The 27,748-nt window shown below is 44.0% G+C and overlaps 3 protein-coding genes across 3 annotated transcripts in view; all 3 read left to right on the forward strand.

Annotated features, from left to right (window-relative positions):
* The window catches only part of LOC107293374 (phospholipase A2 inhibitor subunit gamma B), a 7,512-nt gene extending 3,470 nt beyond the window's left edge, over positions 1-4,042 (forward strand). Inside the window, exons 3-5 of the mRNA XM_015822525.1 lie at positions 1,098-1,247; positions 2,650-2,775; positions 3,670-4,042. Coding sequence (XP_015678011.1) covers positions 1,098-1,247; positions 2,650-2,775; positions 3,670-3,926 — 533 coding nt within the window. The 3' untranslated portion in view covers positions 3,927-4,042. The remainder of the gene's footprint in view (positions 1-1,097; positions 1,248-2,649; positions 2,776-3,669) is intronic.
* Positions 4,043-16,551: 12,509 nt separating this feature from the next.
* LOC107293375 (phospholipase A2 inhibitor subunit gamma B-like) lies at positions 16,552-20,191 on the forward strand. The gene is made up of 5 exons (XM_015822526.1): positions 16,552-16,600; positions 17,211-17,327; positions 17,794-17,946; positions 19,296-19,436; positions 20,049-20,191. Exons 1-5 carry the CDS (start codon positions 16,552-16,554, stop codon positions 20,189-20,191), a joined length of 603 nt encoding a protein of 200 aa, XP_015678012.1.
* Positions 20,192-24,109: 3,918 nt separating this feature from the next.
* On the forward strand, positions 24,110-27,531 carry LOC107293376 (phospholipase A2 inhibitor subunit gamma B). The gene is made up of 5 exons (XM_015822527.1): positions 24,110-24,158; positions 24,774-24,890; positions 25,358-25,510; positions 26,643-26,783; positions 27,389-27,531. The coding sequence occupies exons 1-5, from the start codon at positions 24,110-24,112 to the stop codon at positions 27,529-27,531; spliced, it is 603 nt and encodes a 200-aa protein (XP_015678013.1).
* The last annotated feature ends 217 nt before the right edge of the window (positions 27,532-27,748 follow it).

Raw genomic sequence — 27,748 nt, forward strand, 5'->3', positions numbered from 1 at the left:
TCATGGCTAAGGTGGGATTAGAACTCATGGCCTCCCAGCTAAGGCGTGGCACCTTAACCCCTAAATCATCTGCAGTATACATCAAAAATGAGGATCCCAAGAAATGGGCAAGGCCAGGACACATTTTTTCCTTTATCCTGACTGTTACTCACATTACATCAATTAAAAATACTTTGTATTTATTATTATTATTATTATTATTATTATTATTATTATTATTATTATTATTATTGTTGTTGTTGTTGTTGTTGTTGTTGTTGTTGTTGTTATTATTATTATTATTATTATTATTATTATACTTTAGACGTTTTAGTTCCTAAGCTATACTTTGTTCTCTAAAGTGCTCTGTCTTCCTTCTTCCTTCTTAATAATAATAATAATAATAATAATAATAATAATAATAATAATAATAATAATAATGTTGGACGGAACCTTGGAGGTCATCTAGTCCAACCCCCTGATCAGGCAGTAAAAACCCTATACCATTTTGGACAAATGGCTGTCCAGTTTCTTCTTAAAAACTTCCAGTGTTGGACCATTCACCGCTTCTGGAGGCAGATTGTTCCACTGGTTAATTGTTCTAACTGTCAGGAATTTCTCCTTAGTTCTAGGTTGCTTCTCTCCTTGGTCAGTTTCCATCCATTGCTTCTTGTCCTGCCTTCAGGTGCCTTGGAGAATAGCTTGTCTCCCTCCCTTTTTCCAAGGCCTTCCTCTACTTCAGGGGTCTTTAAACTTGGCAAGTTTAAGACCTGTGGACTTCAACTCCCAGAATTCCTCAGCTAGCTGGCTGGCTGGCTGGCTGAGGAATTCTGGAAGTTGAAGTCCACAAGTCTTAAACTTGCCAAGTTTGAAGACCCCTGTCTACTTACTCACTTTGGATTGAATTCTGAAGGGAGAAATCTCTGGTGGAAGGACTAAGTGCTCCTCACTGGAGGAAACCCCACTGGATTCATCCAACACATTGGTTGGCTTTTGACAATGGGAAAGAGTACCAACTAAGTTGCTTCTGACCTCAAACGTGCTTCCCACTGACTCTGCAATGCCCATCATGGTTTGTTGTGGTGCTAATGCAGTTTCTCTCTTTTCATTTCCCCCAGGACTATCCGTGACTATAAAATCCTGCGTCTCATCTGACGTCTGTGACAAAGGTGTTCAAGTCATTAATCTGGGACAGAGAAAACATGTTGTTGCCCACTTGAGATGCTGTGAAGGAGATGGGTGTAGTGACGTCCCTCCAAGTATACCAGGTATGTCTTCTCACTCAGATTTCCCTGTCTTGTTCTCCACTTTGGATGTGTTGAGACAGTAACTCATATCATGACTGGGTAGGAAGGTTGGTGGAAATCTTAAGTGAGAGGCAGACACCTTGCATTCCAGAATAGCAGAATAGCAGAATAACAGAATTGGGAGGAACCTTGGAGGTCTTCTAGTCTAACCCCCTGCTCAGGCGGGAAGCCCTATACAATTTCAGACAAATGATTGTCCAATCTCTCCTTAAAAACTTCCAGTGTTGGAACATTCACAACTTCTGGAGGCAAATCGTTCCATTGGTTAATTGTTTTAACTGTCAGGAAATTTCTCCTTCGTTCTAGGTTGCTTCTCTTCTTGATTAGTTTCCATCCGTTGCTTCTTGTCCTGCCTTCAGGGTGCTTTGGAGAATAGCTTGACTCCCTCTTCTTTGTGGCAGCCCCTGAGATATTGGAACGCTGCTATCATGTCACCCCTCATCCTTCTCTTCATTAGACTAGACATACCCAATTCCAGCAACCGTTCCTTATATGTTTTAGCCTCCAGTCCACTAATCCAGGGCTTTTCAACCAGTGGTACAGGTACCACCTGTGGTACATTGGCACCTGGCAGGTGGTACGCGACCATCCTAGAAAAGTGGTCGCGGGGGACGGGAATGAGCTGAACCGGTGGCAGCACCGCACAAGCCTGAGCGAGAGATGGCTGGAGCTGCAGGGCTGTCAGGGCTCAGCGGAAGCACCAGGATCAGCGCCAGGCTCCAGCTGAAGCTCGGCGCTGATCCTGGCGCTTTTGCTGAGCCCAGAAGAAGCGCCGATCAGCTGGAATGTTGCAGCCTCTCCAGGGTCTTGTGATTTACATTCAGATGCTTGGCAACCGATTCATATTTATGACGGTCACAGTGTCCCAGGGTCATGTGAAGTGACCAAAACCTGCTGCAACCACCCAGCAGACAGGGGGAATAAAAACCAAACACCCCCCACCCCACCTCCGCTGCCAATCCTCAACAGAAATGCTCACAACAATGAAAACCTCGGACAGGAGGAAGAGTGCCGCTGGGTAGGTAGGCAGGTGTCTTGCTTGGCTGTGGCTTGGGGGGAACTTTTTTCAGTGCCATTGTAACTTCGAACAGTCACTAAGCAAACTGTTGTAAGTTGAGGACTACCTGTACTTTTATCACTTTTTTCCTTTCTTTTTTGGGTCATCAAGTTTTTGACACCTTGCTAGGCGACTGGTGGTACTTGGATGTTGCCATATCCTAAAAGTGGTACAATGGGTGAAAAGGTTGAAAAGCCCTGCCCTAATCATCTTTGTTGCCAAGATTGGAGACCCCTGCCCTAAAGTCCTTTTCATTGGGAATATATTTGTTTCTCATCTCATCTGATTGTTCTTTCTTTTCTATAGAATTGCCCGAGACGGCCGCAGCAAATGGGAAGCGGTGCCCAGCATGCTTTGCAATTCATGGAACGTGTGATGAAAAAGAAATTGATTGCAGTGGAGATGAGCTGTATTGTGCTGGAGGACTAATAGGTAATTAGCTACTTAGGTCAACCTTTCTCAAATTACATTAACCTGATTTTGGATGACAACGTCTATCGATCAAAAGGGACGGAGCTTAGCTCAAGATTTTCAAGGAAGTCTCCATGAGGAAGTCTGTCTTAGAGGCCTCCAGGTTGGGTTCATACATTGGGCAAAGCCATGGTTGGTTGGTTGGTTGGTTCTGGGGTGGCTTTTTGGAACTTTCAAGTCAGTCTTTTTGTGGACTGCATAAAAGTGGCATGTTATAAGCTATATTTCCCCCAAACTGTAGGAGTAATAATGAAATTCCTGCCTCCCTCCCTGGATTTTGACAACAATATCTCCACATTCTCCTCCAGCCTTCTTGAGAACATCCAGCATAATTCTTTCTAGGTTTCTATCCTACTTACTTGAATCTAATTTCTTCATTATCTCTGTTTCACTGCGATAATTGCAGACAAAAATACCTTCCTAGTATTTCACACCACAACTGCCATACTTTTTCAACCCGAAGGGCTAAAGTTGGGGAATTATGGGCATTGCAGCCCAACCTATCAGAAGCATCTCAGGTTGGTTGGCTCTGCCATGAAAAGTACTGGGGAAAAAGGAATGGGTTTCAGTTCAACCTGTTCCACTGATCAATTGTTCTTACTATAAGGAGAAATGTCCTGACAGTGAGATGAGAACAATTAATGAGTGGAATGACTTGCCTTCAGAAGTTGTGAGTGCTCCATCACTGGAGGTTTTTAAGAGAGGATGGACAGCCAATTGTCCGGAATGATACAGGGTCTCCTGCTTGAGCAGGAAGTTGGACTAGAAGACCGTCAAGGTTCTTTCCAACTCTGTTATACTGCAATACTGTAATTGATCCAATCTTGGCACTCATCCCTTTCATTTTCTCCACAGTTTCATCTGATCTGGAGGTCGGTTTGAAAGGATGTGCAAACAAAGCTCTCTGTGATAGTTTGGTTGCATATGAAGCCATGGCTCCTGAGAACAGTGGACATCACGCTATCCAATGCACATCAAACTCTTCAATTCACCAGGAGGAGTTCTCAAACTTGACTAGAATTCAAATGTCCTCTGGGGTGGTTAATACCAATCCCAGTTGGTTTGGACTCTTCATCACAATTTTTTCTGGCTTGATTTTTTTCCAAGTGTAAAGATGTCATTGTTAGGAGAAAAGCCAAGCTGGTCTATGGTATTTCAAAATCTGGAATCTGGTGACACTTTTTCAGCGAAGAAAGTTTATTAAAAGCAATAGTTTTTGTGAGCTGTAGCTTACATCCAATGTATGCTTCATTAGATGCTTTAAATCATCAGATCACCTAAAGATTCAGTGATCCAGCTTGCTTCCAGCTTCTGTATCTTCTACAATCATAGATATTTCAAAGGAAAATCAGGCAAAGTTCATTACTCAGAGGCTCAGAGCACTTGACTTAGTGTTTTTGATGTCCATTAGTGTCCTCTAACAACAGAGGGAGAGGCCAATAAGCTGTAATGCTGTCACAAAGTCTTATGGTGAGAATTAATGTTCAATTGTGGTTCTCATTCTCTATATCAGATGGGTGGACAGTCTTCCCTTCCCTTCAGCACCAGCCAAAACAGTTTTTCTTCTTCTTGGCTCTAGAAACAAACTCAAAAGTTGCGATTAGTAGCATTGATTAGGAAGAAAGAGGATAGTTATCACCCAAGAACTCCAGCAAGGGTTTGACTTTCATGTAAAGCTTCTTTATAACAATTTATTCCAGTGCCAGCATCGTTTCCCATTTTTTAGGGTCTTCTGATGGAAAGGAAGGGAAACAGTGTTAAAAGCTTCATTTTTCCAGAAAAACGTACCTGCTTATAATTTTGAGAACCGTCAGCCCCCCTATGGGTCTAACCTCATGCCTATCAGATGTTGGAACGGATGAGAACTGCAGTTTACCAATCACTGGAGAACATGATTCTGATGTGTTCTGGCAGCACTAGATAAAAGCTAAGCCTTAGGTCAGTGGTGGCGAACCTATGGCACGCGTGCCAGAGGTGGCACTCAGAGCACGTGCACCGTGCCCGGGAGATGGCAACCATCCCTCTTCAACCAGCCGCCCGTTAACTCGCTGAGGTCCCACGTGGTCGGATCCATCCCAGCATGGTTGGTTTTCCTCCCCCCCGTCCCATCCCTTGCATACTCTTCTTTTCCCAGGCACGACCCATTGCATCACCTCTTCAGCTGTTGGCCGTCCGTCCAGCTCAGAGGCAGCTTCTCTGAACTGCTGGCGGCGGGCTGCGTAACCCCAGAGTGCGCCGGTCGAGGGGCTGGCAGGCTGGCAGGCCTCTGTGTGCGGGGGCCAATGGTGTTAGGAAGAAGCCGCCCTGGCCCCTGCCTCGCCCTGCGACAATGGCACCCCCGTCCTGCCTTGCCTCACCCTGCAGGACGAGCCTCCTGCCCACCGCCCCACCTGCCAGAGACTCCCTGGATCTCCCCCAACCCTGCCCGGCCCCCAAAGGCGTCCCTCCCCACGAACAACATCGAGGTGACCATGCCCAACTTGGCCACACCCACCCAGTCTGCCATGACCACCACAGCCACGCCCAGCCAGTGGGCCACGCCCACCTGGCACCCAGTGATAAATAAGTGGGTTTTGGGTTGCAGTTTGGGCACTCAGTCTCTAAAAGGTTCGCCATCACTGCCTTAGGTGGAGTTGGTAGGATCAGGAGGAACAGAGCGATCCACTTCAGTCGATTCCAATTTTCACTTATTCTGTCACATTCCTATCCATCTGCTTGTAATTTTTAAAAAACAACAACACACACACACACAAAAAAGCTTTGCATTTTCATACATGTTTTTTGGCTGTTGATTTCAACCAGTCAGTTCCTGAGAGAAAAAGCTGGGTTAATCAAACAAATTACAGACAACAGATAGATTATTGTAAATGATCTTGCCAGATCTATGCCGGATCTGTTACCAAAGTGACAAGGGGAAAATATAACTTAAGTCCAAAACAAGCAGAAAACATGCATAAAAGACTCAGAGAGACACCTCCCTAATTTGGATGGGTATAAAAAGGGGAGGGGACATAATACAATTGTATTTGCCAGACTCTGGTGCTATAGCCCTCTTTCTCTTTTTAATTTTTTTAATTAGAACCTATTGTAGTATAAAATAATGAAGGAAATAAAGATGGAAATCATGATCAGAAAGGAAAGGGGAAGGAAGGTAGAAAGAAGGAAAAAAGGAATGACTTCCAATTCTTTTTAGTGCAGTAAAATACGAAATGCAGTTGTCATCTCAACTTTTTGCTTTAGATTTCTTCTAGATGCAAGCCATCAACAACATTAGTCTTCGAAACCTAAAGTCAAAGTTCTATTTTTTTCCCCATTTTGAGCATAAAGTCCAGAAGCGGTTTCCAGGTGGAAACAACTGGGTAAGTTCTTCTCTTTCATTAAAACATTCATTTTTTCTACCCATTTTTCCTTGTGGGGATTGATGTATGTATTGTAGCCATTTTCAATAAAAGTGGTCAGTCTTCCTGTAGAGATGCTCCTTTGTCTGGTCTACTTGGTTGGGACTGAGAATTATTGTCATTTTTCTTACATAATAATTTGAGCAGAAGGAGGAATCCATTTCTGAAGGGGGGGAAACTATTATTCTCAGATAAGTTGCTTGGTGATTGCATCTTCACAGGCTACTGAGGGACCTAATTCTTCTCTTCAGCCCTTTATTGATGGAGTTTAATTCCATTTGCAAACAGATGTGATGGGGTTGGGGAAGGGAGGGCTCCATTCTGTGGCAGCTGTGTTTGTTTTTATAAAGGAGAAATGGCCTTCGTCTAGCTGCATCACTGTCTCTTGTGCAGTGGTTGCTAAAACTCTTACACATTTTGTAAATAAAATATTATATTATCCCAGATAATACCTTTTTCAATTTGTCTAAAAGACCCTCCTTCTTTTCAAATTCCTGATGATGGAGGGAAGTTTAAGCTGACGCGTGGGTCAGCTAAAGGCACAGACTATTGAAAGAGCTGAGAATCCAGATGTTTGGGCCAGCTAAAGGCACAGACTATTAAAAGAACTGGGAATCCAGATGTTTGGGCCAGCTAAAGACATCGACTATTGAAAGAACTGGGAATCCAGATGTTTGGGTCAGCTAAAGACATCGACTATTAAAAGAACTGGGAATCCAGATGTTTGGGTCAGCTAAAGACATAGATTATTAAAAGAACTGGGAATCCAGCACCATCTCTCCTTGCATAGCCAATGCTGAAGATGTCAGAAACTGTAATTCAGTAACACCAGAACACCAGATGTTCAAATTGTTGAACAATTTACTTACAAAACCACAACTAACCAAACCACGGCATAGTATATTATACGTCTTATTCATTTACTGTAGTTATCTCTCATACACACAGGCAAATTCCAGTTGATTTCTTCTAGCAAAGGCTATTTTTCACCCATATGAAATCAGCACACACACACACACACACACACACACACACACACACGTAGTTCTAGGAATATCTCAGGAGACGGGAGATTTTGTTCCACTGGAGTTGAGCACGTGCACTTTCAAGGAACAAGAGCATCCTTAAATCAGGAAAGACCTGTGAAGTGAATTTCACAGCTGTCATATATATTTTCTCTCATACCCAGCAGTTTATATTGCAACTTAATGTTCAAAAGCATTTTGAGGTCAGTTAGCAGACAGGAAACATCTGTTTTCCTCAAAGTCCGGCCTGCAGGCTGGGTTGCAGGCCTTGGAAATTTCTCTCCAGTCTCTCTGACTCCAATGCATAGATTTATCATTTTCACAAATCGCTTAGCACTCAAATCAAAGGGCCTGAGCACGAGCCAGCTTTAATGCACACAGGGCAAATACCGATGCTAGGTCTTGAAGGACCGGACCAAGTTTGCTATTTGAACACGTCATATCTTGTAGTGGGAAGAAGGAACAGGAGGATGAACCCTGATCAAGACAACAATCATATAAAAGAAATTTGAATCCAGGACAGTGCTGTAATTTAAGTCTCACAGACCCTTCCTAGTTTTTGCAAAGATAAAGGGAGGGAGGAGGGAGTGTCTTTAGACTTGCAGGATGGATGTCAACCCATCAAGATAGACCAGACTTGGATATCAAAGTTGTTGTTGTTGTTAGTTGCCAAAGTCGTGTCCGACCCATTGTGACCCCATGGACAACGTTCCTCCAGGCCTTCCTGTCCTCTACCATCTTCTGGAGTCCATTTAAGCTCACGCCTCCTGCTTCAGTGACTCCATCCAGCCACCTCCTTCTCTGTCATCCCCTTCTTCTCTTGCCCTCAATCTTTCCCAGCATCAGGCTCTTCTCCAGTGAGTCCTTCCTTCCCATTAGGTGGCCGAAGTATTTGAGTTTCAACTTCAGGATCTGGCCTTCTAAAGAGCAGTTGGGGTTGATTTCCTCTAGGACTGACCGGTTTGATATCAAAGTTACAAAGGCTAATATTACTTTTATTATGAGGTTAGAGCAGGGCTTTTCACCCTTTTCACCCATTGTACCACTTTTAGGATATGGCAACATCTGAGTACCACCAGTCACCTAGCAAGGTGTCAAAAACTTGATGACCAAAAAAAAAAAAAAAGGAAAAAAGTGATGAAGTACAGGTAGTTCTTGACTTACAACAGTTCGCTTAGTGACTGTTCGAAGTTACAATGGCACTGAAAAAAGTGCCCCCTAAGCCACAGCTGAGCAAGACACCTGCCTGTCCACCCGGCAGTGCTCTTCCTCCTGTCTGAGGTTTTCATTGTTGTGAGGATTGGCAGCAGAGGTGGGGTGGGGGGGGTGTTTGGTTTTTATTCCCCCTGTCTGCTGGGTGGTTGCAGCAGGTTTTGGTCACTTCACATGACCCTGGGACACTGTGACCGTCATAAATATGAATCAATTGCCAAGCATCTGAACGTAAATCACAAGACCCTGGAGAGGCTGCAACATTCCAGCTGATCGGCGCTTCTTCTGGGCTCAGCAGAAGCGCCAGGATCAGCGCCGAGCTCCAGCTGGAACCTGGCGCTGATCCTGGCGCTTCCACTGAGCCCCGACAGCCCTGCAGCTCCAGCCATCTCTCGCTCAGGCTTGTGCGGTGCTGCCACCGGTTCAGCTCATTCCCCTCCCCCGCGACCACTTTTCTAGGATGTTCGCGTACCACCTGCCAGGTGCCAATGTACCACAGGTGGTACCCGTACCACTGGTTGAAAAGTCCTGGTTTAGAGTAACAGAATCTTGCCAGTCTGAAAGTCCTTTTCCCCCCCTACCCTTCACCTTTCTGAGAACTAGGGAGGGACTTTCCTAAGATGGCTGTCCGTGGCACCCCTCAGAGTCCTCTCCAACCCCAAATTTCAAAGGTGCCAGGACTCTTCCGATCTTGTCTCTTTGTCATTCATGAGACACAGCAGGAAGGCCCACAGCCTAGACAACAATCTGGTAACAAAAAGTTTGAGTCCGAGATGGGGATGGGGATGTGGGTGGAGGTGGAGAAAGCATCTCAGAAGGGACCCTTCTTAGCTTTCAGGAAGAGAGTTTGATGTAGTGGTTAAGGCATCAGGCTAGAATCCAAGAGACCGTGAGTTCTAGTCCCGCCTTAGACACAAAATCAGCTCGGTGATCTTGAGGCCAGTCGCTTTCTTTCAGCCCTAGGAAGGAGGCAAGGGCAAACCATGTTTGCAAAACTTTACTGAGAAAACTGCAAGTTTTTATTCAGGCAATTTCTGGGAATCAGATACAACTGAATGGAAGAGGGGGGGAAAGTAAGAGAGGGGAGAGATACCTATAGATTCTATTATTGCAACAACCTTACAATAAGACTATTGTAATGGTGCTTTTTGTCTGGATTACTATAGTTTAAAGGGCTGGTACATACCGTGGTACTATCTGGCCAAGAGGTGGCACTATATAGCAATGATATCATTGCTTCCTTTTAACTCATTAGAAAGGCAGAATAACAGAATTGGAAGGGACCCTGGAGGTCTTCTAGTCCAACTCCCTACTCAAGCAGGAGACCCTATACCATTTCAAACAAGTGGCTGTCCAGTCTCTTCTTGAAAACCTCCAGTGTTGGAGCACCCACAACTTCTGGAGGCAAGCCGTTCCATTGATTAATTGTTCCCACTGCCAGGAAATTCCTCCTTAGTTCTAAGTTGCTTTTCTCCATGATTAGTTTCCAACTGCTGTGTCTTCTCCTGCCTTTAGGTGCTATGGAGGTCGACCTCCCGCTCCCCTCTTCTCTGTGGCAGCCCTTCAGATACTGGAAGACTGCTATCATGTCACCCTTAATCTCTTCTGAACTTTTACAAAATAGAGTTGGAAGGGACCTTGGAGGTCTTCTAATCCAACCCCCTACTCAAGCAGGAGACCCTATACCATTTCAAACAAGTGGCTATCCAATCTCTTCTTGAAAACCTCCAGTGATGGAGCACCCACAACTTCTGGAGACAAATTGTTCCACTGATTAATTGTTCTAACTGTCAGGAAGTTTCTCCTTAGTTCTAGGTTGCTTCTCTCCTTGATCAGTTTCCACCCGTTGCTTCTTGTCCTGCCTTCAGGCGCTTTGGAAAATAGCTTGACTCCCTCTTCTTTGGGGCAGCCCCTGAGATATTGGAACACTGCTATCGTGTCCCCCCTCGTCCTTCTCTTCATTAAACTAGACATACCCAATTGCGGTGAGTCAGCTGACTGACTCAGGTCTCTGAGTCTGGCTGTACAGGTAGTCCTTAATTTACAACAGTTTGCTTAGTGACCGTTCAAAGTTACAACGGCCCTGAAAAAATTGACTTATGACCATTTCCCCCACTTATGACCCTTGCAACACCCCCATATACACAGGATTTACATTCAAATGCTTGACACCTGACTCATACTTAAGATGGTTGCAGTGTCCCGGGGTCATGTGAATCCCTTTTGCAAATGTCTGACAAGCCAAGTCAAGGAGAAAGCCAGATTGACTTAATAACCATATTACTAACTTAACAATTGCAGTGATTCACTTCACAAATGTGGCAAGGAAGGTGGTAAAATGGGCCAAAACTCATTTAACAAACGAGTTAAATTGGGGGCTCCATTTTGTGGCCGTATGTTGAGGATTCCCTGTACTGCACATGTATTCCCTGAACACGGGACGGCCAAGCACGCCGAGTCCGCAAAGGCCTTCAAAACTGGGCACGTACAAATATGGGAACCCCTTCAAATCCAAGAGGCATCGACCTCTCTGAAAAGGTCTAAAAATGTTTGCAGAGATATTACAAAATAGCAACGAGATCAGACGAGAAGTGTAACCTTAGGCCGTGTGCAAGTTCAATCTTGCATAATGCGTATTTATATAAGAAGGGGGGGGGGGAAATAACAGTGAATGCTCCTGCACCATAGGACAGGTAGTCCTCGACTTAATTGAGCCCAAGCTTTCTGTGGCTAAGCAAGAAAAGTCCTTAAGTGAGTTTTGCCCCACTTTATGACCTTTCTAGCCACAGTTGTTATGTGAAACACTACGGTTGTTAAGTTTGTAACCTGGTTTGTTAAGGAAATCTTGCTTCCTCGTTGACTTTGCTTGTCAGAAAGTTGCAAAAGGGGATCACACGACCCCGGGGGACGCTGCAACCATCGTAAATAGGAGTCAGTTGCCAAATGGCTGAATTTTGATCACGTGACCACAGGGAATCTGCAACGGTCCTAAGGGTGAAAATTGTTCACGAGTCACATTTTTTTCAGTGCTGTTGTAACTTTGAACGGTCATTAAATGAACTGTCGTAGGTTGAGGACTATCTGGACTTAGAGCTGTGATGGAGTGGAGAAGGATAGAAATACCATTCCTTGAATTAGTTCATTCCTGATCTTTCAGCTGGTTGGAGAGGGTTACAGGATGCAAGTTTTCTATGCATTTTTTTTATTGTTCTTTGAGGTTCTGTTGATAAACTGCTTCTTTTATTCAAAGTTTCTTGCATAAGAAGAGTTGGAGAGCCAGTTGAGTCTATGGGTCAAGACACCAGACTGGAAAGCAGGAGTCCGTGAGTTCAAGTCCCATGAAAGCCGGCTGGTTGACTTTGGGCCAGTCATTCTCTCTCAACCCAAACTACCTCGCAAGATTATTGCTGTGGGGAAAACAGGAAGGGGAAGGTGCGCGTTTGATGCCTTGAGTCATTTGTAAAAATAATAAAGCCGCAATACAAATAAACAAGCCACAGCGAGTTGAATGGACCATTGTCGTTCTAAACTACAGCTTCAGACAGGGGTCTTCAAACTTGGCCCTTTTATGACTTGTGGACTTCAACTCCCAGAATTCCTCAGCCAGTGTGCCTGGCTGAGGAATTCTGGGAGTTGAAGTCCACAAGTCATAAAAAGGCCAAGCTTGAAGACCCCTGGCTTATAAGTTTCCAAAATTAAGTGGCTAAATTTTACATGGTGCAATATGTGGCTGTTTTTCTAGGCAAGGAAATGAAAAATTGGGGTTTTTGTAGACCTGGGTCAAGCAGGTATGATCTCCTTTCTCATTATAGAAAGCAATGAAATGCAATTTAGTTTAAGAGGTTTCAGAGGCAATAACCTTCACCCCTCCAAGCTTCAGGCTAGCCCTGATCCACCTTGACTGGCTGTTTCTGCTTTAAGACAGAGAACATCTGAATATCCATCAGAATAGAGCTGGAAGGGACCTTGGAGGTCTTCTAGTCCAACCCCTGCTCAAGAAGGAAACCCTATACTATTTCAAACAAGTAGTTGTCCAGTCTCTTCTTAAAAACCTCCACTGATGGAGCATCCATAACTTCTGGAAGCAAGTGGTTCCACTGGTTAATTGTTCTGACTATCGGGAAATCCTTAGTTCTAGGTTGCTTCTCTCCTTGATTAGTTTCCATCTGTTGCCTCTTGTCCTGCCTTCAGGTGCTTTGGAGAATAGCTTGACTCCCTCTTCTTTGGGGCAGCCCCTCAAATGTTGAAATACTGCTATCACATCAACCTCCTTCTCCTTCTCCTTCTCCTTCTCGTTCTCCTTCTCCTTCTCCTTCTCCTCCTCCTCTCTCTTTCTCTCTTCTTTTTCTTCTTCTTCTCCTCCTCCTCCTCTTCCTCCTCCTCCTCCTCCTCCTCCTCCTCCTTCCTCTCTTCTTTTTCTTCTTTTTTCTTCTTTTCACTAGACGTTCTCTAGAATACACTCTGCCCTTGCATAGCAATCTACTGAGAAGCCACAGAAGCAAAGGGATCCAATAAGAGAAATACTACCAATAAAGGAGAATATGAAATGAGGGGTCCTTGGTGCTCTCTGAGCTTGGCTGTTTTCTTGCAGACATTTCACTGCCAAACTAGGTAAGATCATCAATGCTAGTGTAGCTTTCTTGACCCCTGAAGAAAAAAAATTGTTTTGCTTTGCATTCAGTAGCATGGCCTGATCCTATTTAGTCCTCATTTAATGGCCACAACTGGGACCAGAAATTTGGTCATTAAGCAAGGCGACCACTCAGTGAAACCACAAGTGATCCAAGCTTCCCATTTACAATAATAACTTAGAAGAATTAATAATAATAATAATAATAATAATAATAATAATAATAATAATAATAATAATATGGAAGGGACCTTGGAGGTCATCTAGTCCAACCCCCTGTTCAGGCAGGAAACCCTATACCAGTGATGGCAAACCTTTTAGAGACTGAGTGCCCAAACTGCAACCCAAAACACACTTATTTATTGCCGGGTGCCAGGTAGGATGTGGTCCACTGGGTGGGCATGGCTGTGGTGGTCATGGCAAACTGGGTAAATGTGGCCAAAGTGGACGTGGTCACCTTGATGTTGCTTGTGGGGAGGGATGCCTGTGGGGACCAGGCAGGGTTGTGGAGATCCAGGGGGTCTCTGGCAGGTGGGGCAGTGGGCAGGAGGCTCATCCTGTGGGGTGAGTCGAGGCAAGGCAGGGAGGGGGTAACATTGCCAGGGGGCAAGGCGAGGCAGGGGCCGGGGCAGCTGCTGCCTGACACCATTGGCCCCTGCACACAGAGGCCAGCGAGCGCATGGGGGCCGATGGTGTCTGTCAGCAGCCACAGCCTGCCGGCTCCTCGGCCAGTGCACTCTGGGGCTCCGCAGCCCACCACCAGAAGTTCAGAGAAGCCGCCTCTGAGCTGGACAGACGGCCGACAGCTGAGGAGGCGATGCAGTGGGTCGTGACTGGGAAAAGGAGAGCATGCGAGGCCAGGAGGGATGGGACAGGGGGAGAGGGAAACCAGCCATGCCAGGATGTATCTGGCCACATGGGACCTCAGATGGCTGGCTGAAGAGGGATGGTTGCCATCTCTGGGGCATGGCACGCGTGCCCACAAAAAGGGCTCTGAGTGCCGCCTCTGGCACGCGTGCCATAAGTTCGCCACCACTGCCCTATACCATTTCGGACAAATGGCTGTCCAGTCTCTTCTTAAAAACTTCCAGTATTGGAGCATTCACCGCTTCTGGAGGCAGGTTGTTCCACTGGTTAATTGTTCTCACTGTCAGGAAGTTTCTCCTTAGTTCTAGATTGCTTCTCTCCTTGATTAGTTTTTATCCGTTGCTTCTTGTCCTGCCTTCAGGCGCTTTGGAGAAGAGCTTGACTCCTTCTTCTTTGGGGCAGCCCCTGAGATATTGGAAGACTGCTATCATGTCCCCCCTCGTCCTTCTCTTCATTAAACTGGACCCAATTCCAGCAGCCTTTCCTTATATGCTTTAGCCTCCAGTCCCCCAATCATCTTTGTTGCTCTTCTCTGTACTTTCCCAGATAGATTTTTCGGTCCCAATTTTCGGTTCATGGAAGTGAGTCACTCACTTCCAATTGTTCCAGAGTAGTTTAGCCATTTCCCTCTCCTTGTGGTGAAATCTATGTTGACTACCAGGTGAATTTTTAATCCTAAATAATGCTACCGTGTTCACAGGCTGATCCAGCAGGCCTGGAATAGTTGGCTCCAATAGCAGAACAGGTCAAGCCCTCTTGGGCGATTGCCTCAGGCTGTCCTTCAAAAGGACAGTGGACTGGCGAAAGGGTTATCTTTTTTTTTATTATTCCCTATCTGGGTAGAAAGTAAATATATCCCAGAGGGATATCAGTGGTTGAGAGGTGTTTCCAAAAAACATAGTCTTCTAGCTCTCCTACAAAAAGGAAACACAAGGGAGAAAGACCTGTGCCCGTTGAATGATAGCATCTGGTAATCTCTGAGAAAAATTGCTGGCTGCTGCTTCTTGAAGCTCTACGTAAGTTCCTACTTCCTGCTTTAGGGTTGAGAATCTTTCTACAAAGTCTTGGATTCCATTCAGGGGACAATATCCTACATATACTTGTATTCTGGCTTTCCTCGGTGAAGGTCCACATGGTGGTATGGACCAGGTTTAACCTTCCCTTTTACCTTACTTTAAGGTGGGCAGACACTGACCTTGGTTGAAGGACTCACGTAGCCTTTGTTTGTTGTGTAGATGGTAAGAAAGGGGTTTACTGTAGCTTCCAGTCTAAGCTTCCTCTGAAAACAATGTTGCTACCCAAATTCTGATCTTGAAAGCCAGGGAGATTTGTGTATGTGTGAAATGGGGATGACGATGAGTCCCCATCCAGTGTTTCAAATGATCTGGGAGCTCAACTGAAGGCAGGAAAACAGAATAACAGAGTTGGAAGGGGCCTTGGAGATCTTCTAGTCCAACCCCCTGCTCAAGCAGGAAACCCTATACCATTTCAGAAAAATGTTTGTCTTATCTGTTCTTGGAAACCTCCAGTGTTGGAGCACCCACAACTTTTGGAGGCAAGTCATTCCACTAATTAATTGTTCTCACTGTCAGGAAATTTCTCCTTAGTTCTAGGTTGCTTCTCTCCTTCATTAGTTTCCATCCGTTGCTTCTTGTCCTGCCTTCAGGCGCCTTGGAGAATCGGCTGACCCCCCTCTTCTTTATGGCAGCCCCTTAGATATTGGAACACTGTTATCAAGTCACCCCTAGTCCTTCTTTTCATTAAACTAGACATACCCAATGTCAACCAAAACAGGTCCTATACATCCCAATAATGATTTTTTTTATGAAGTAGCTTTCCTTACAGCTTGGTAACTACTAAGTCATTGACTTCAATGGCCAAACAGGCAATGAAGAAAAATGCAATTATTAGCAGGAGTTAAATTACACCTTAGGCAGTGGTGGGATTCAAATATGTGAACAACCGGTTCTCTGTGTGGATGCCACTTCTGAAAGTCCGTTCTGGGCCTGGGCAGCAAAAAATTAACTACCGGTTCTGCCGAACTGGTACGAACCGGCTGAATCCCACCACTGACCTTAGGAGAATGATTTTATTTCTAGACTTGTATTCTTCCCGTTATGTTTTTTTAAGCCAGGGCTTTTCAACCTTTTCACCCATTGTACCACTTTTAGGATATGGCAACATCCGAGTACCACCAGTCGCCTAGCAAGGTGTCAAAAACTTGATGACCAAAAAAAGTAAAAAAAAAAGTGATAAAGTACAGGTAGTCCTCGACTTACAACAGTTTGCTTAGTGACTGTTCAAAGTTACAATGGCACTGAAAAAAGTGCCCCCCCAAGCCACAGCCGAGCAAGACACTGATACGAACCAGCTGAATCCCACCACTGACCTTAGGAGAATGATTTTATTTCCAGACCTGTATTCTTCCCGTTATGTTTTTTTAAGGGGGAAAGATTCTTGAAACTGGTTTGTTATTGTTATGTAAAAGCTGGCACTATGAACCATTCATACCTACATTGTGTTCCAGGTCCAGTTTATTTCTGCCATCTCTTCCAGGTATTTTTAATCCAGATTGACCTGGGCATCAATCACCTTGTTCTCCACCATGAAGTCCCTCTTATTCTGTTGCCTCTTGGGCATTTACTTAGCTACAGGTGAGAAGACATTGGGAGCAATTCAAGAACCTTGCTTCAGACAGCAAGTCTCCAGGCAGGTCCCGGATGACCACAGAAAGGGGGGCAGAAAAGTCAAGATGGTGCCCACCACCGTGTAACTGAAACCCCACCCTTTATTTTTTGCATGCCTTAGAAACAGGCAGAGCTGGGATTGCATGGTTTTAGCTACTTTCTAGATTTATTTTTTGTCCCTCAGCCACCTCTGCCTGCAGAAGAAGTAGAGGAGCCCCTAAAACCATAGACTGAATTTATTCATTCCTTTTAATGTTAAGCCAGGGCTGTCCAGCCTTGGCAACTTTAAGACCTGTGGACTTCATTTCCCAGGAATTCTGGGAGTTGAGGCCCACCCATTTAAACGTTGCCGAGTTTGGAACCCCTGTGCTAGACCCACCAGGCCATCCTACACAAGGCAGACAGTGGGCTAATTCCATCAGCAAGTTGAGGGGCCTTGTCAAAAGTAGCTCTTGACTAGCAAGACATATGAACTGTGCAATGATGGCATGAATCACCACTTGAAGTGTGGGGTGGGGCAGGGCAGGGCAATCCCATTGAAAGCATCAAAAAACAAAGTTGTCTCTTCCTCTTCTAGGCATGTGTATGGAGTGTGAAGTTTGTGTAATGCCTGGCGAGACATGTAAGGGCACGATGATGACCTGTAAAGATAATGAAGATACTTGTGTGACGTTTCAAACTGAACTGATAAGAGGTATGAAATATTAAGTGTTCTGGGATGGACAGGCAAACAGAGATATAGGTAGACTTATAGCCATTCATTTACTGACCGTTTAAAATTGCAACGGCACTGAAAGAGGTGACTTATGACCCTTTTCCACGCGTATGACCTTTGCAGCATCCTCATGGTCAGGTGATCAGAATCCAGATGCTTGGCACCTGACTTGTATTTATGATGGTTGCAGTGTCCCAGTGTCACATGATCCCCTTTTGTGACCTTCTGCCAAGCAAAGTCAACGGAGAAGCCAGATTCACTTAACAACCGGATTACTAGCTTAACAACTGCAAGTGATTCGCTTAATAACAGTGGCAATTTGGGCTCAGTTGTGGTTGAGGACTACCTGCTACTTCCATCTAATGATCGTTCAGAGTTTTAACCTTCCAAGGAATCCCTGAATCGCAAATAAAATGCCTTTGTACTTTGTTTTTCCCCTGTGCAGCCCCTCTGTCCTTCACTTTCATTTCAAAAATGTGCAGCACGTCTGACACCTGCCATCTTGACTACGTGGAGACAAATCTACCTCATGAACTGGCAGTGAGGTCCAAAAGAGCATGCTGTGTTGGGGATGAATGTGATACTATGCCGCCTGTTGGTATGTAGCTCTTTTGAAGCCAACCTCGGCCCCAATGGACAAAGTGGAAGGAGGGTGTGAGGCGAAATCTAATCTCTGCAGGGCTGCCCATTTCTGATTTCAACTTTGTCAGAGCTCAGGGTTAAACCTTAAGCCTGTATCTAAAACTTCTCTTGATAAGGATTGAAAGACATTAGCTCATGCTGGCTGAGGAATTCTGGGAATTGAAGTCCTCTCATCCTAAATTTTCCAAGGTTGAAAAAACACTGTACTAGAAGATAATATGTTGTGTTTAGGCAGAGCAGATTCTATGAACAGCGTCTGAAGATATATTATCTATTGAGGTCACCTTCCTGGAATGGAATGGAATGGAGTGGAGTGGAGTGGTGGGGAGTGGAGTGGTGTGGAGTCGAGTGGAGTAGAGTGGAATGGAATGCAATGGAATGGAGTATGGTATGGTATGGTATGGTATGGTATGGTATGGTATGGTATGGTATGGTATGGTATGGTATGGTAGAGTAGAATGGAATGGAATGGAATGGAATGGAATAGAATAGAATAGAATAGAATAGAATAGAATAGAATAGAATAGAATAGAATAGAATAGAATAGAATAGAATAGAATAATGGAATGGAGTAGAAGAATAGAATAGAATAGAATAGAATAGAATAGAATAGAATAGAATAGAATAGAATAATGGAATGGAGTAGAAGAATAGAATAGAATAGAATAGAATAGAATAGAATAGAATGGAATGGAATGGAATGGAATGGAATGGAATGGAATAGAATAGAATAGAATAGAATAGAATAGAATAGAATAGAATAGAATTTATTGGCCAAGTGTGATTAGATACCCAAGGAATTTGTCTCCGGTGCAGAAGCTTGCAGGGCAGAAAGAGATGGGTGACATGACCCTATAGGAGGGGATTTACATGACTTCTGCTCTCCTTCTTGGATGGCAGAGAAATTCCTCTGTTTTTTTCACTGGGAATATCCTGCATGCTGTATCAATTACTGCTAGGATTCAGGCATTAAACAATCAGTTGAATTTCCAGTTGAGGATTTGAATCCCATATGATAATATCTGGCTATCTACAGCTGGAGATGCCGAAACAGGATGAATCTAGCTTGAGGGAATCAGCCAGCTCTTCCATGCTTTCTGGAAGCTTAAAAAAAGAGGGGGGCTCCTGGAGCTCTAGGGGAAGGGTTTTCCATGGGGCAGAGGCTGCCATAGTGAGCTTCCTAGGTTCCACAAAAAGACCCTTTTTAAGAGAAAGGATGTGCCTAGCCTACCCAATCTGATAAAGCAGGCAGTTAGGGAGAGGCAGTTGCACAAATCATCTTTTTGCTCTTTTTGCTCTTGATAGTGCTTGAACATCACGACAACCGTTACAATGGACTCCATTGTCCTGGATGCATTGGACTCGGCTCAACTGAATGCAATGAAAAACTGGTTTCCTGCCGGGATACTGAAAACCAGTGCTTGTCTATAACTGGGAAGAACTTATGTAAGAACTGGCTCCACTTAAAATTATGATTTGAGAGTAGGAGGCCAAGACTTGAGAAATCAGGATTTCAGAGCAGTTATTGGGAGGCTTCTTGAACAGAAGGAGCAGAAGAGATTCAAAATGGAGTGCATCCTGTTTTCCACACAGGGTATGGCTCTAACATCTCTAGACGGGTACAGTATCTGTTCTGATAAATAAGGGTGTCTTTATAGCATCCCAATTCAACAGCTAAGGGCAATGTGTCCATCTCACAACAATTAAAGGCCTATCAAAGTTTCAAAATAGTAATGGAAGAAAGTAAGATGCCAGCACATAATACCTTTTTAAAAATCTTGTGCTATTTTTAATTTACAGTTCAAGGTAGGGGGAATAGTAAATGCATAACAGCAGTAGATAAGCAGGTAAACTAGATAAGAGTCTACTGTCTCCTCCTCCTCCTCCTCCTCCTCATCATCATCATTTTTCTTCCCCTTTCAGTTTTTCCTGAAACACTTTGCAAGAGCAATCATTTACTTTTCCAACCACAATTTTCAATACTTTCTCCTTGCCCATTTTTGAAGGATGGGGTACTGTAGAGATGTTACTAACTCCCATGTTGGTTTATTTCTTCAGATTTCTTGGTCAATGATATATCTATCAAAGGATGCGCTACTGAGAGTTTGTGCACTTTACTTCAGAAGAAGATCTTCTCACCTATAGCGGAATGGGAACTAGATGTCAAATGCACTCCAGCTTTCCCACAGGCTTCCCAGTGATGTATAACTGCACGTCAAGGCCATCGCTTCCACCTTACTTGAGCTTAGGAGCCAACATGGCTGATTCTGTTTTAGTCAGCTTTCAACAGAATTCCTCGTTCTTCTGGATGTTTCCCACAATGAATGTGAAAATTAACTGAACCATAGTTCAATCAATAAAGCAGTTACTTTAAAAAGAATTCCATTCTGGTTCAGGGTTTGATTTGAGCGAATGACTGTGCTAGAAGCAGGTTTGGGGTGTCCTGTCATGACACCACTCAGTGTGGTGCTCATTTCCACTTCTGGACTGGCCCAGGACAGGAGAGGGCAAGTCAGGATACCTGCTGTTTCAGAAGGGCAGGAATGGAAGAGAGCCTCCTCAGAATACGCCTTGTCTATTTGGGAGATGACCTGATCCACTCTGGTTTCGATGTTGTATGTCACAAGTAGTGTGCTTCCCCCTTCTCCTGGTACAACCAGAACAGTCAAATCCACCTGTGTTGTTTCGTTCTGTCTTACACAAATGCCTCCATTCCGATTGGCTGTTGGGCGTGTTGGTGAACTCGAGGCCTCCCCAATGACTTCCTCTCTGCCTTCAATGGCCATGTTCTTCTGATCATAGCAACTGGCATTCATTTATGATGGTTGCCGTGTCCTGGGATCATGTGATCACTATTTGCAACCTCCTCACCCAGCTTCTGACAAGCATAGTCACTGGGGGAAGCTGGATTCAGTTAATGACCAGATGATTTGCTTAATAGCTGCAGTGATTTCGTTTAACAACCGTTGCAAAAAAAAAGTGAAAAAAAAAATGGGGTAGACAACATTAACAGCAGATGGAGTTGTAACCGGCTGACAAGCTGCACTCAACGTGCAGTCTTTAATGGAACTATATAAAGCACGGTTGCTGGAATTGGATATGTCTAGTTTAATGAAAAGAAGGACAAGGGGTGACATGATAGCAGTGTTCATTTGGCTATTTTTCTGGGTAAGGAAATGAAAAAATTGGGGTTTTTTGTAGACCTGGGTCAAGCAGGTATTATCTCCTCTTTCATTACAGAAAGCAATGAAATGCAATTTAGTTTAAGAGGTTTCAGAGGCAGTATCCTTCACCCCTCCAAGCTTCAGGCTAGCCCTGATCCACCTTGACTGGCTGTTTCTGCTTTAAGACAGAGAACATCTGAATATCCATCAGAATAGAGCTGGAAGGGACCTTGAAGGTCTTCCAGTCCAACCCCTGCTCAAGAAGGAGACCCTATACTATTTCAGACAAGTAGTTGTCCAGTCTCTTCTTAAAAACCTCCAGTTATGGAGCATCTACAACTTCTGGAAGCAAGTGGTTCCACTGGTTAATTCTGACTATCAGGAAATCCTTAGTTCTAGGTTGCTTCTCTCTTTGGTTAGTTTCCACCCGTTGCTTCTTATCCTGCCTTCAGGTGCTTTGGAGAATAGCTTGACTCCCTCTTCTTTGGGGCAGCCCCTCAAATGTTGGAATACTGCTATCACTTCATTCTTCTTCTTCTTCTTCTTCTTCTTCTTCTTCTTCTTCTTCTTCTTCTTCTTCTTCTTCTTCTTCTTCTTCTTCTTCTTCTTCTTCTTCTTCTTCTTCTTCTTCTTCTTCTTCTTCTTCTTCTTCTTCTTCTTCTTCTTCTTCTTCTTCTTCTTCTTCTTCTTCTTCTTCTTCTTCTTCTTCTTCTTCTTCTCCCTCTGCCTCTCCCTCTCCCTCTCCCTCTCTCTTTCTCTCTTCTTTTTTCTTCTTCTTTCTTTTTCTTTTCACTAGACATTCTCTAGAATACACTCTGCACTTGCATAGCAATCTACTGAGAAGCCACAGAAGCAAAGGGATCCAATAAGAGAAATACTACCAATAAAGGAGAATGTTTGCAACTCAGAGTTGAAATGAGGGGTCCTTGGTGCTCTCTGAGCTTGGCTGTTTTCTTGCAGACATTTCACTGCCAAACTAGGTAAGATCATCAATGCTAGTGTAGCTTTCTTCACCCCTGAAGAAAAAAAATTGTTTTGCTTTGCATTCAGTAGCATGGCCTGATCCTATTTAGTCCTCATTTAATGGCCACAACTGGGGCCAGAAATTTGGTCATTAAGCAAGGCGACCACTCAGTAAAACCACAAGTGATCCAAGTTTCCCATTTACCATCATAACTCAGAAGACTTGATTAACCTAACTTTCCCAGGTAGATTTTTCGGTCCCAATTTTCGGTTCATGGAAGTGAGTCACTCACTTCCAATTGCTCCAGAGTAGTTTAGCCATTTCCCTCTCCTTGTGTTGAAATCTATGTTGACTACCAGGTGAATTTTTAACCCTAAATAATGCTACCGTGTTCACAGGCTGATCCAGCAGGCCCGGAATAGTTGGCTCCAACAGCAGAACAGGTCAAGTCCTCCTGGGCGATTGCCTCAGGCTGTCCTTGAAAAGGATAGTGGACTGGCGAAAGGGTTATCTTTTTTTTTTCTTATTCCCTATCTGGGTAGAAAGTAAATATATCCCAGAGGGATATCAGTGGTTGAGAGGTGTTTCCAAAAAACATAGTCTTCTAGCTCTCCTACAAAAAGGAAACACAAGGGAGAAAGACCTGTGCCCGTTGAATGATAGCATCTGGTAATCTCTGAGAAAAATTGCTGGCTGCTGCTTCTTGAAGCTCTACGTAAGTTCCTACTTCCTGCTCTAGGGTTGAGAATCTTTCTACAAAGAGTTGGATTCCTTTCAGGGGACAATATCCTACATATACTTGTATTCTGGCTTTCCTCGGTGAAGGTCCACATGGTGGTATGGACCAGGTTTAACCTTCCCTTTTACCTTACTTTAAGGTGGGCAGACCCTGACCTTGGTTGAAGGACTCACGTAGCCTTTGTTTGTTGTGTAGATGGTAAGAAAGGGGTTTACGGTAGCTTCCAGCCTAAGCTTCCTCTGAAAACAATGTTGCTACCCAAATTCTGATCTTGAAAGCCAGGGAGATCTGTGTATGTGTGAGATGGGGATGACGATGAGTCTCCATCAAGTGTTTCAAATGATCTGGGAGCTCAACTGAAGGCAGGAAAACAGAATAACAGAGTTGGAAGGGGCCTTGGAGATCTTCTAGTCCAACCCCCTGCTCAAGCAGGAAATCCTATACCATTTCAGAAAAATGTTTCTTGGAAACTTCCAGTGTTGGAGCACCCACAACTTCTGGAGGCAAGTTGTTCCACTAATTAATTGTTCTAACTGTCAGGAAATTTCTCCTTAGTTCTAGGTTGCTTCTCTCCTTCATTAGTTTCCATCCATTGCTTCTTGTCCTGCCTTCAGGCGCCTTGGAGAATAGGCTGACCCCCCCTCTTCTTTATGGCAGCCCCTTAGATATTGGAACACTGTTATCAAGTCACCCCTAGTCCTTCTTTTCATTAAACTAGACATACCCAATGTTAACCAAAACAGGTCCTATACATCCCAATAGTGATTTTTTTTTTATGAAGTATCTTTCCTTACAGCTTGGTAACTACTAAGTCATTGACTTCAATGGCCAAACAGGCAATGGAGAAAAATGCAATTATTAGCAGGAGTTAACATAACACCTTAGGCAGTGGTGGGATTCAAATATGTGAACAACCGGTTCTCTGTGTGGATGCCACTTCTGAAAGTCCGTTCTGGGCCTGGGCAGCAAAAAATTAACTACCGGTTCTGCCGAACTGGTACGAACCGGCTGAATCCCACCACTGACCTTAGGAGAGTGATTTTATTTCTAGACTTGTCTTCCTCCCATTATGTTTTTTTAAACTATTAAAAGGGGGAAAGATTCTTGAAACTGGTTTGCTATTGTTATGTAAAAGCTGGCACTATGAACCATTCATACCTACATTGTGTTCCAGGTCCAGTTTATTTCTGCCATCTCTTCCAGGTATTTTTAATCCAGATTGACCTGGGCATCAATCACCTTGTTCTCCACCATGAAGTCCCTCTTATTCTGTTGCCTCTTGGGCATTTACTTAGCTACAGGTGAGAAGACATTGGGAGCAATTCAAGAACCTTGCTTCAGACAGCAAGTCTCCAGGCAGGTCCCGGATGACCACAGAAAGGGGGGCAGAAAAGTCAAGATGGTGCCCACCACCGTGTAACTGAAACCCCACCCTTTATTTTTTGCATGCCTTAGAAACAGGCAGAGCTGGGATTGCATGGTTTTAGCTACTTTCTAGATTTATTTTTTCTCTCTCAGCCACCTCTGCCCGCAGAAGAAGTAGAGGAGCCCCTAAAACCATAGACTGAATTTATTCATTCCTTTTAATGTTAAGCCAGGGCTGTCCAGCCTTGGCAACTTTAAGACCTGTGGACTTCATTTCCCAGGAATTCTGGGAGTTGAGGCCCACCCATTTAAACGTTGCCGAGTTTGGAACCCCTGTGCTAGACCCACCAGGCCATCCTACACAAGGCAGACAGTGGGCTAATTCCATCAGCAAGTTGAGGGGGCTTGTCAAAAGTAGCTCTTGACTAGCAAGACATATGAACTGTGCAATGATGGCATGAATCACCATTTGAAGTGTGGGGCGGGGCAGGGCAGGGCAGGGCAATCCCATTGAAAGCATCAAAAAACAAAGTTGTCTCTTCCTCCTCTAGGCATGTGTATTGACTGTGAAGTTTGTATGAGGCCTGGCGAGACATGTAACGGCACGATAAGGACCTGTAAAGATAATGAAGATACTTGTGTGACGTTTCAAACTGAACTGATAAGAGGTATGAAATATTAAGAGTTCTGGGATAGACAGGCAGACAGAGATATAGGTAGACTTATAGCCATTCATTTACTGACCGTTTAAAATTGCAACAGCATTGAAAGAGGTGACTTATGACCCTTTTCCACACGTATGACCTTTGCAGCATCTTTATGGTCAGGTGATCAGAATTCAGATGCTTGGCACCTGACTCGTATTTATGACGGTTGCAGTGTCCCGGGGGTCATGTGATTGCCTTTTGCGACCTTCTGACAAGCAAAGTCAACGGAGAAGCCAGATTCACTTAACAACCGGGTTACTAGCTTAACAACTGCAAGTGATTCACTTAATAACGGTGGCAATTTGGGCTCAGTTGTGGTTGAGGACTACCTGCTACTTCCATCTAATGGTCATTCAGAGTTTTAACCTACCAAGGAATCCCTGAATCGCAAATAAAATGCCTTTGTACTTTGTTTCTCCTCTGTGCAGCCCCTCTGTCCTTCACTTTCATTTCAAAAATGTGCAGTACGTCTGACACCTGCCATCTTGACTACGTGGAGACAAATCTACCTCATGAACTGGCAGTGAGGTCCAAAAGAGCGTGCTGTGTTGGGGATGAATGTAAAACTATGCCGCCTGTTGGTACGTATCTCTTAGGAAGCCAACCTCAGCCCCAATGGCCAAAGTGGAAGGAGGGTGTGAGGCAAAATCTAATATCTGCAGGGCTGAGATTGTCTATTGAGGTCACCTTCCTGGAATGGAATGGAGTGGAGTGGAGTGGAGTGGTGGGGAGTGGTGTTGAGTGGAGTGGAGTAGAGTGGAATGGAATGGAGTATGGTATGGTATGGTATGGTATGGTATGGTATGGTATGGTATGGTATGGTATGGTATGGTATGGTAGAATAGAATAGAATGGAATAGAATAGAATAGAATAGAATAGAATAGAATAGAATAGAATAGAATAGAATAGAATGGAATGGAATGGAATGGAATGGAATAGAATAGAATAGAATAGAATAGAATAGAATAGAATAGAATAGAATAGAATAGAATAGAATAATGGAATGGAGTAGAAGAATAGAATAGAATAGAATAGAATGGAATAGAATAGAATAGAATAGAATGGAATGGAATGGAATGGAATGGAATGGAATAGAATAGAATAGAATAGAATAGAATAGAATAGAATAGAATAGAATAGAATAGAATAGAATAGAATAGAATAGGATTTATTGGCCAAGTGTGATTAGATACACAAGGAATTTGTCTCCAATGCAGAAGCTTGCAGGGCAGAAAGAGGTGGGTGACATGACCCTATGGGAGGGGATTTACACGACTTCTGCTCTCCTTCTTGGATGGGAGAGAAATTCCTCTGTTTTTTTCACTGGGAATATCCTGCATGCTGTATCAATTACCACTAGGATTCAGGCATTAAACAATCAGTTGAATTTCCAGTTGAGGGTTTGAATCCCATACGATAATATCGGGCTATCTATAGCTGGAGATGCCCAAACAGGATGAATCTAGCTTGAGGGAATCAGCCAGCTCTTCCATGCTTTCTGGAAGCTTAAAAAAAGAGGGGGGCTCCTGGAACTCTAGAGGAGGGGTTTTCCATGGGGCAGGGGCTGCCATAGTGAGCTTCCTAGGTTCCACAAAAAGACCCTTTTTAAGAGAAAGGATGTGCCTAGCCTACCCAATCTGATAAAACAGGCAGTTACTCTTAGGGAGAGGCAGTTGCACAAATCATCTTTTTGCTCTTTTTGCTCTTGATAGTGCTTGAACATCACGACAACCGTTACAATGGACTGCATTGTCCTGGATGCATTGGACTCGGCTCAACTGAATGCAATGAAAAACTGGTTTCCTGCCGGGATACTGAAAACCAATGTTTGTCTCTAACTGGGAAGAACTTAGGTAAGAACTGGCTCCCCTTAAAATTATGGTTTGAGAGCAGGAGGCCAAGACTTGAGAAATCAGGATTTTAGAGCAGTTATTGGGAGGCTTCTTGAACAGAAGGAGTAGAAGAGATTCAAAGTGGAGTGGATCCTGTTTTCCACACGGGGTATGGCTCCAACATCTCTAGACAGATTCAACAGCTAAGGGCAATGCGTCCATCTCCCAACAATTAAAGGCCCATCAAAGTTTAAAAACAGTAATGGAAGAAAGTAAGATGCCAGCACATAATAACTTTTTAAAAATCATGCTTTAAGCTGTAACTATTTTTAATTTACAGTTCAAGGTAGGGGGTATAGTAAATGCACAACAACAATAGATAAGCAGGTAAACTAGATAACAGTCTACTTTCTTCTCCTTCTCCTTCTCCTTCTACTCCTCCTCCTCTTCCTCTCCTCCTCCTCCTCCTCCTCATTTTTCTTCCCCTTTAAGTTTTTCCTGAAACACTTTGCAAGAGCAATCATTTAGTTTTCTAACCAGAATTTTCAATACTTTCTCCTTGCCCATTTTTGAAGGATGGGGTATGTAGAGATGTTGCTAACTCCCATGTTGGTTTATTTCTTCAGATTTCTTGGTCGGTGATATATCTATCAAAGGATGCGCTACTGAGAGTTTGTGCACTTTACTTCAGAAGAAGATCTTCACAGCTATAGCGGATTGGGAACTAGACGTCAAATGCACCCCAGCTTTCCCACAGGCTTCCCAGTGATGTATAACTGCACGTCAAGGCCATCGCTTCCACCTTACTTGAGCTTAGGAGCCAACATGGCTGATTCTGTTTTAGTCAGCTTTCAACAGAATTCTCATTCTTCTGGATGTTTCCCACAATGAATGTGAAAATTAACTGAACCATGGTTCAATCAATAAAGCAGTTACTTTAAAAAGAATTCCATTCTGGTTTAGGGTTTGATTTGAGCGAATGACTG

Source organism: Protobothrops mucrosquamatus, unplaced genomic scaffold (genome assembly GCF_001527695.2).
Source record: "Protobothrops mucrosquamatus isolate PMUCROS unplaced genomic scaffold, P.Mucros_1.0 scaffold1600, whole genome shotgun sequence".
Classification (NCBI taxonomy): Eukaryota; Metazoa; Chordata; class Lepidosauria; order Squamata; family Viperidae; genus Protobothrops; species Protobothrops mucrosquamatus.

Coding starts and splice junctions, on each gene's coding strand:
- LOC107293375 (XM_015822526.1), top strand. CDS start 16,552: ATGAAGTCCCTCTTATTCTGTTGCCTCTTGGGCATTTACTTAGCTACA. Junction 16,601..17,210: donor GGGCATTTACTTAGCTACAG/GTGAGAAGACAT, acceptor TTCCTCTTCTAG/GCATGTGTATGGAGTGTGAA. Junction 17,328..17,793: donor TCAAACTGAACTGATAAGAG/GTATGAAATATT, acceptor TCCCCTGTGCAG/CCCCTCTGTCCTTCACTTTC.
- LOC107293376 (XM_015822527.1), top strand. CDS start 24,110: ATGAAGTCCCTCTTATTCTGTTGCCTCTTGGGCATTTACTTAGCTACA. Junction 24,891..25,357: donor TCAAACTGAACTGATAAGAG/GTATGAAATATT, acceptor TCCTCTGTGCAG/CCCCTCTGTCCTTCACTTTC. Junction 25,511..26,642: donor TAAAACTATGCCGCCTGTTG/GTACGTATCTCT, acceptor TGCTCTTGATAG/TGCTTGAACATCACGACAAC.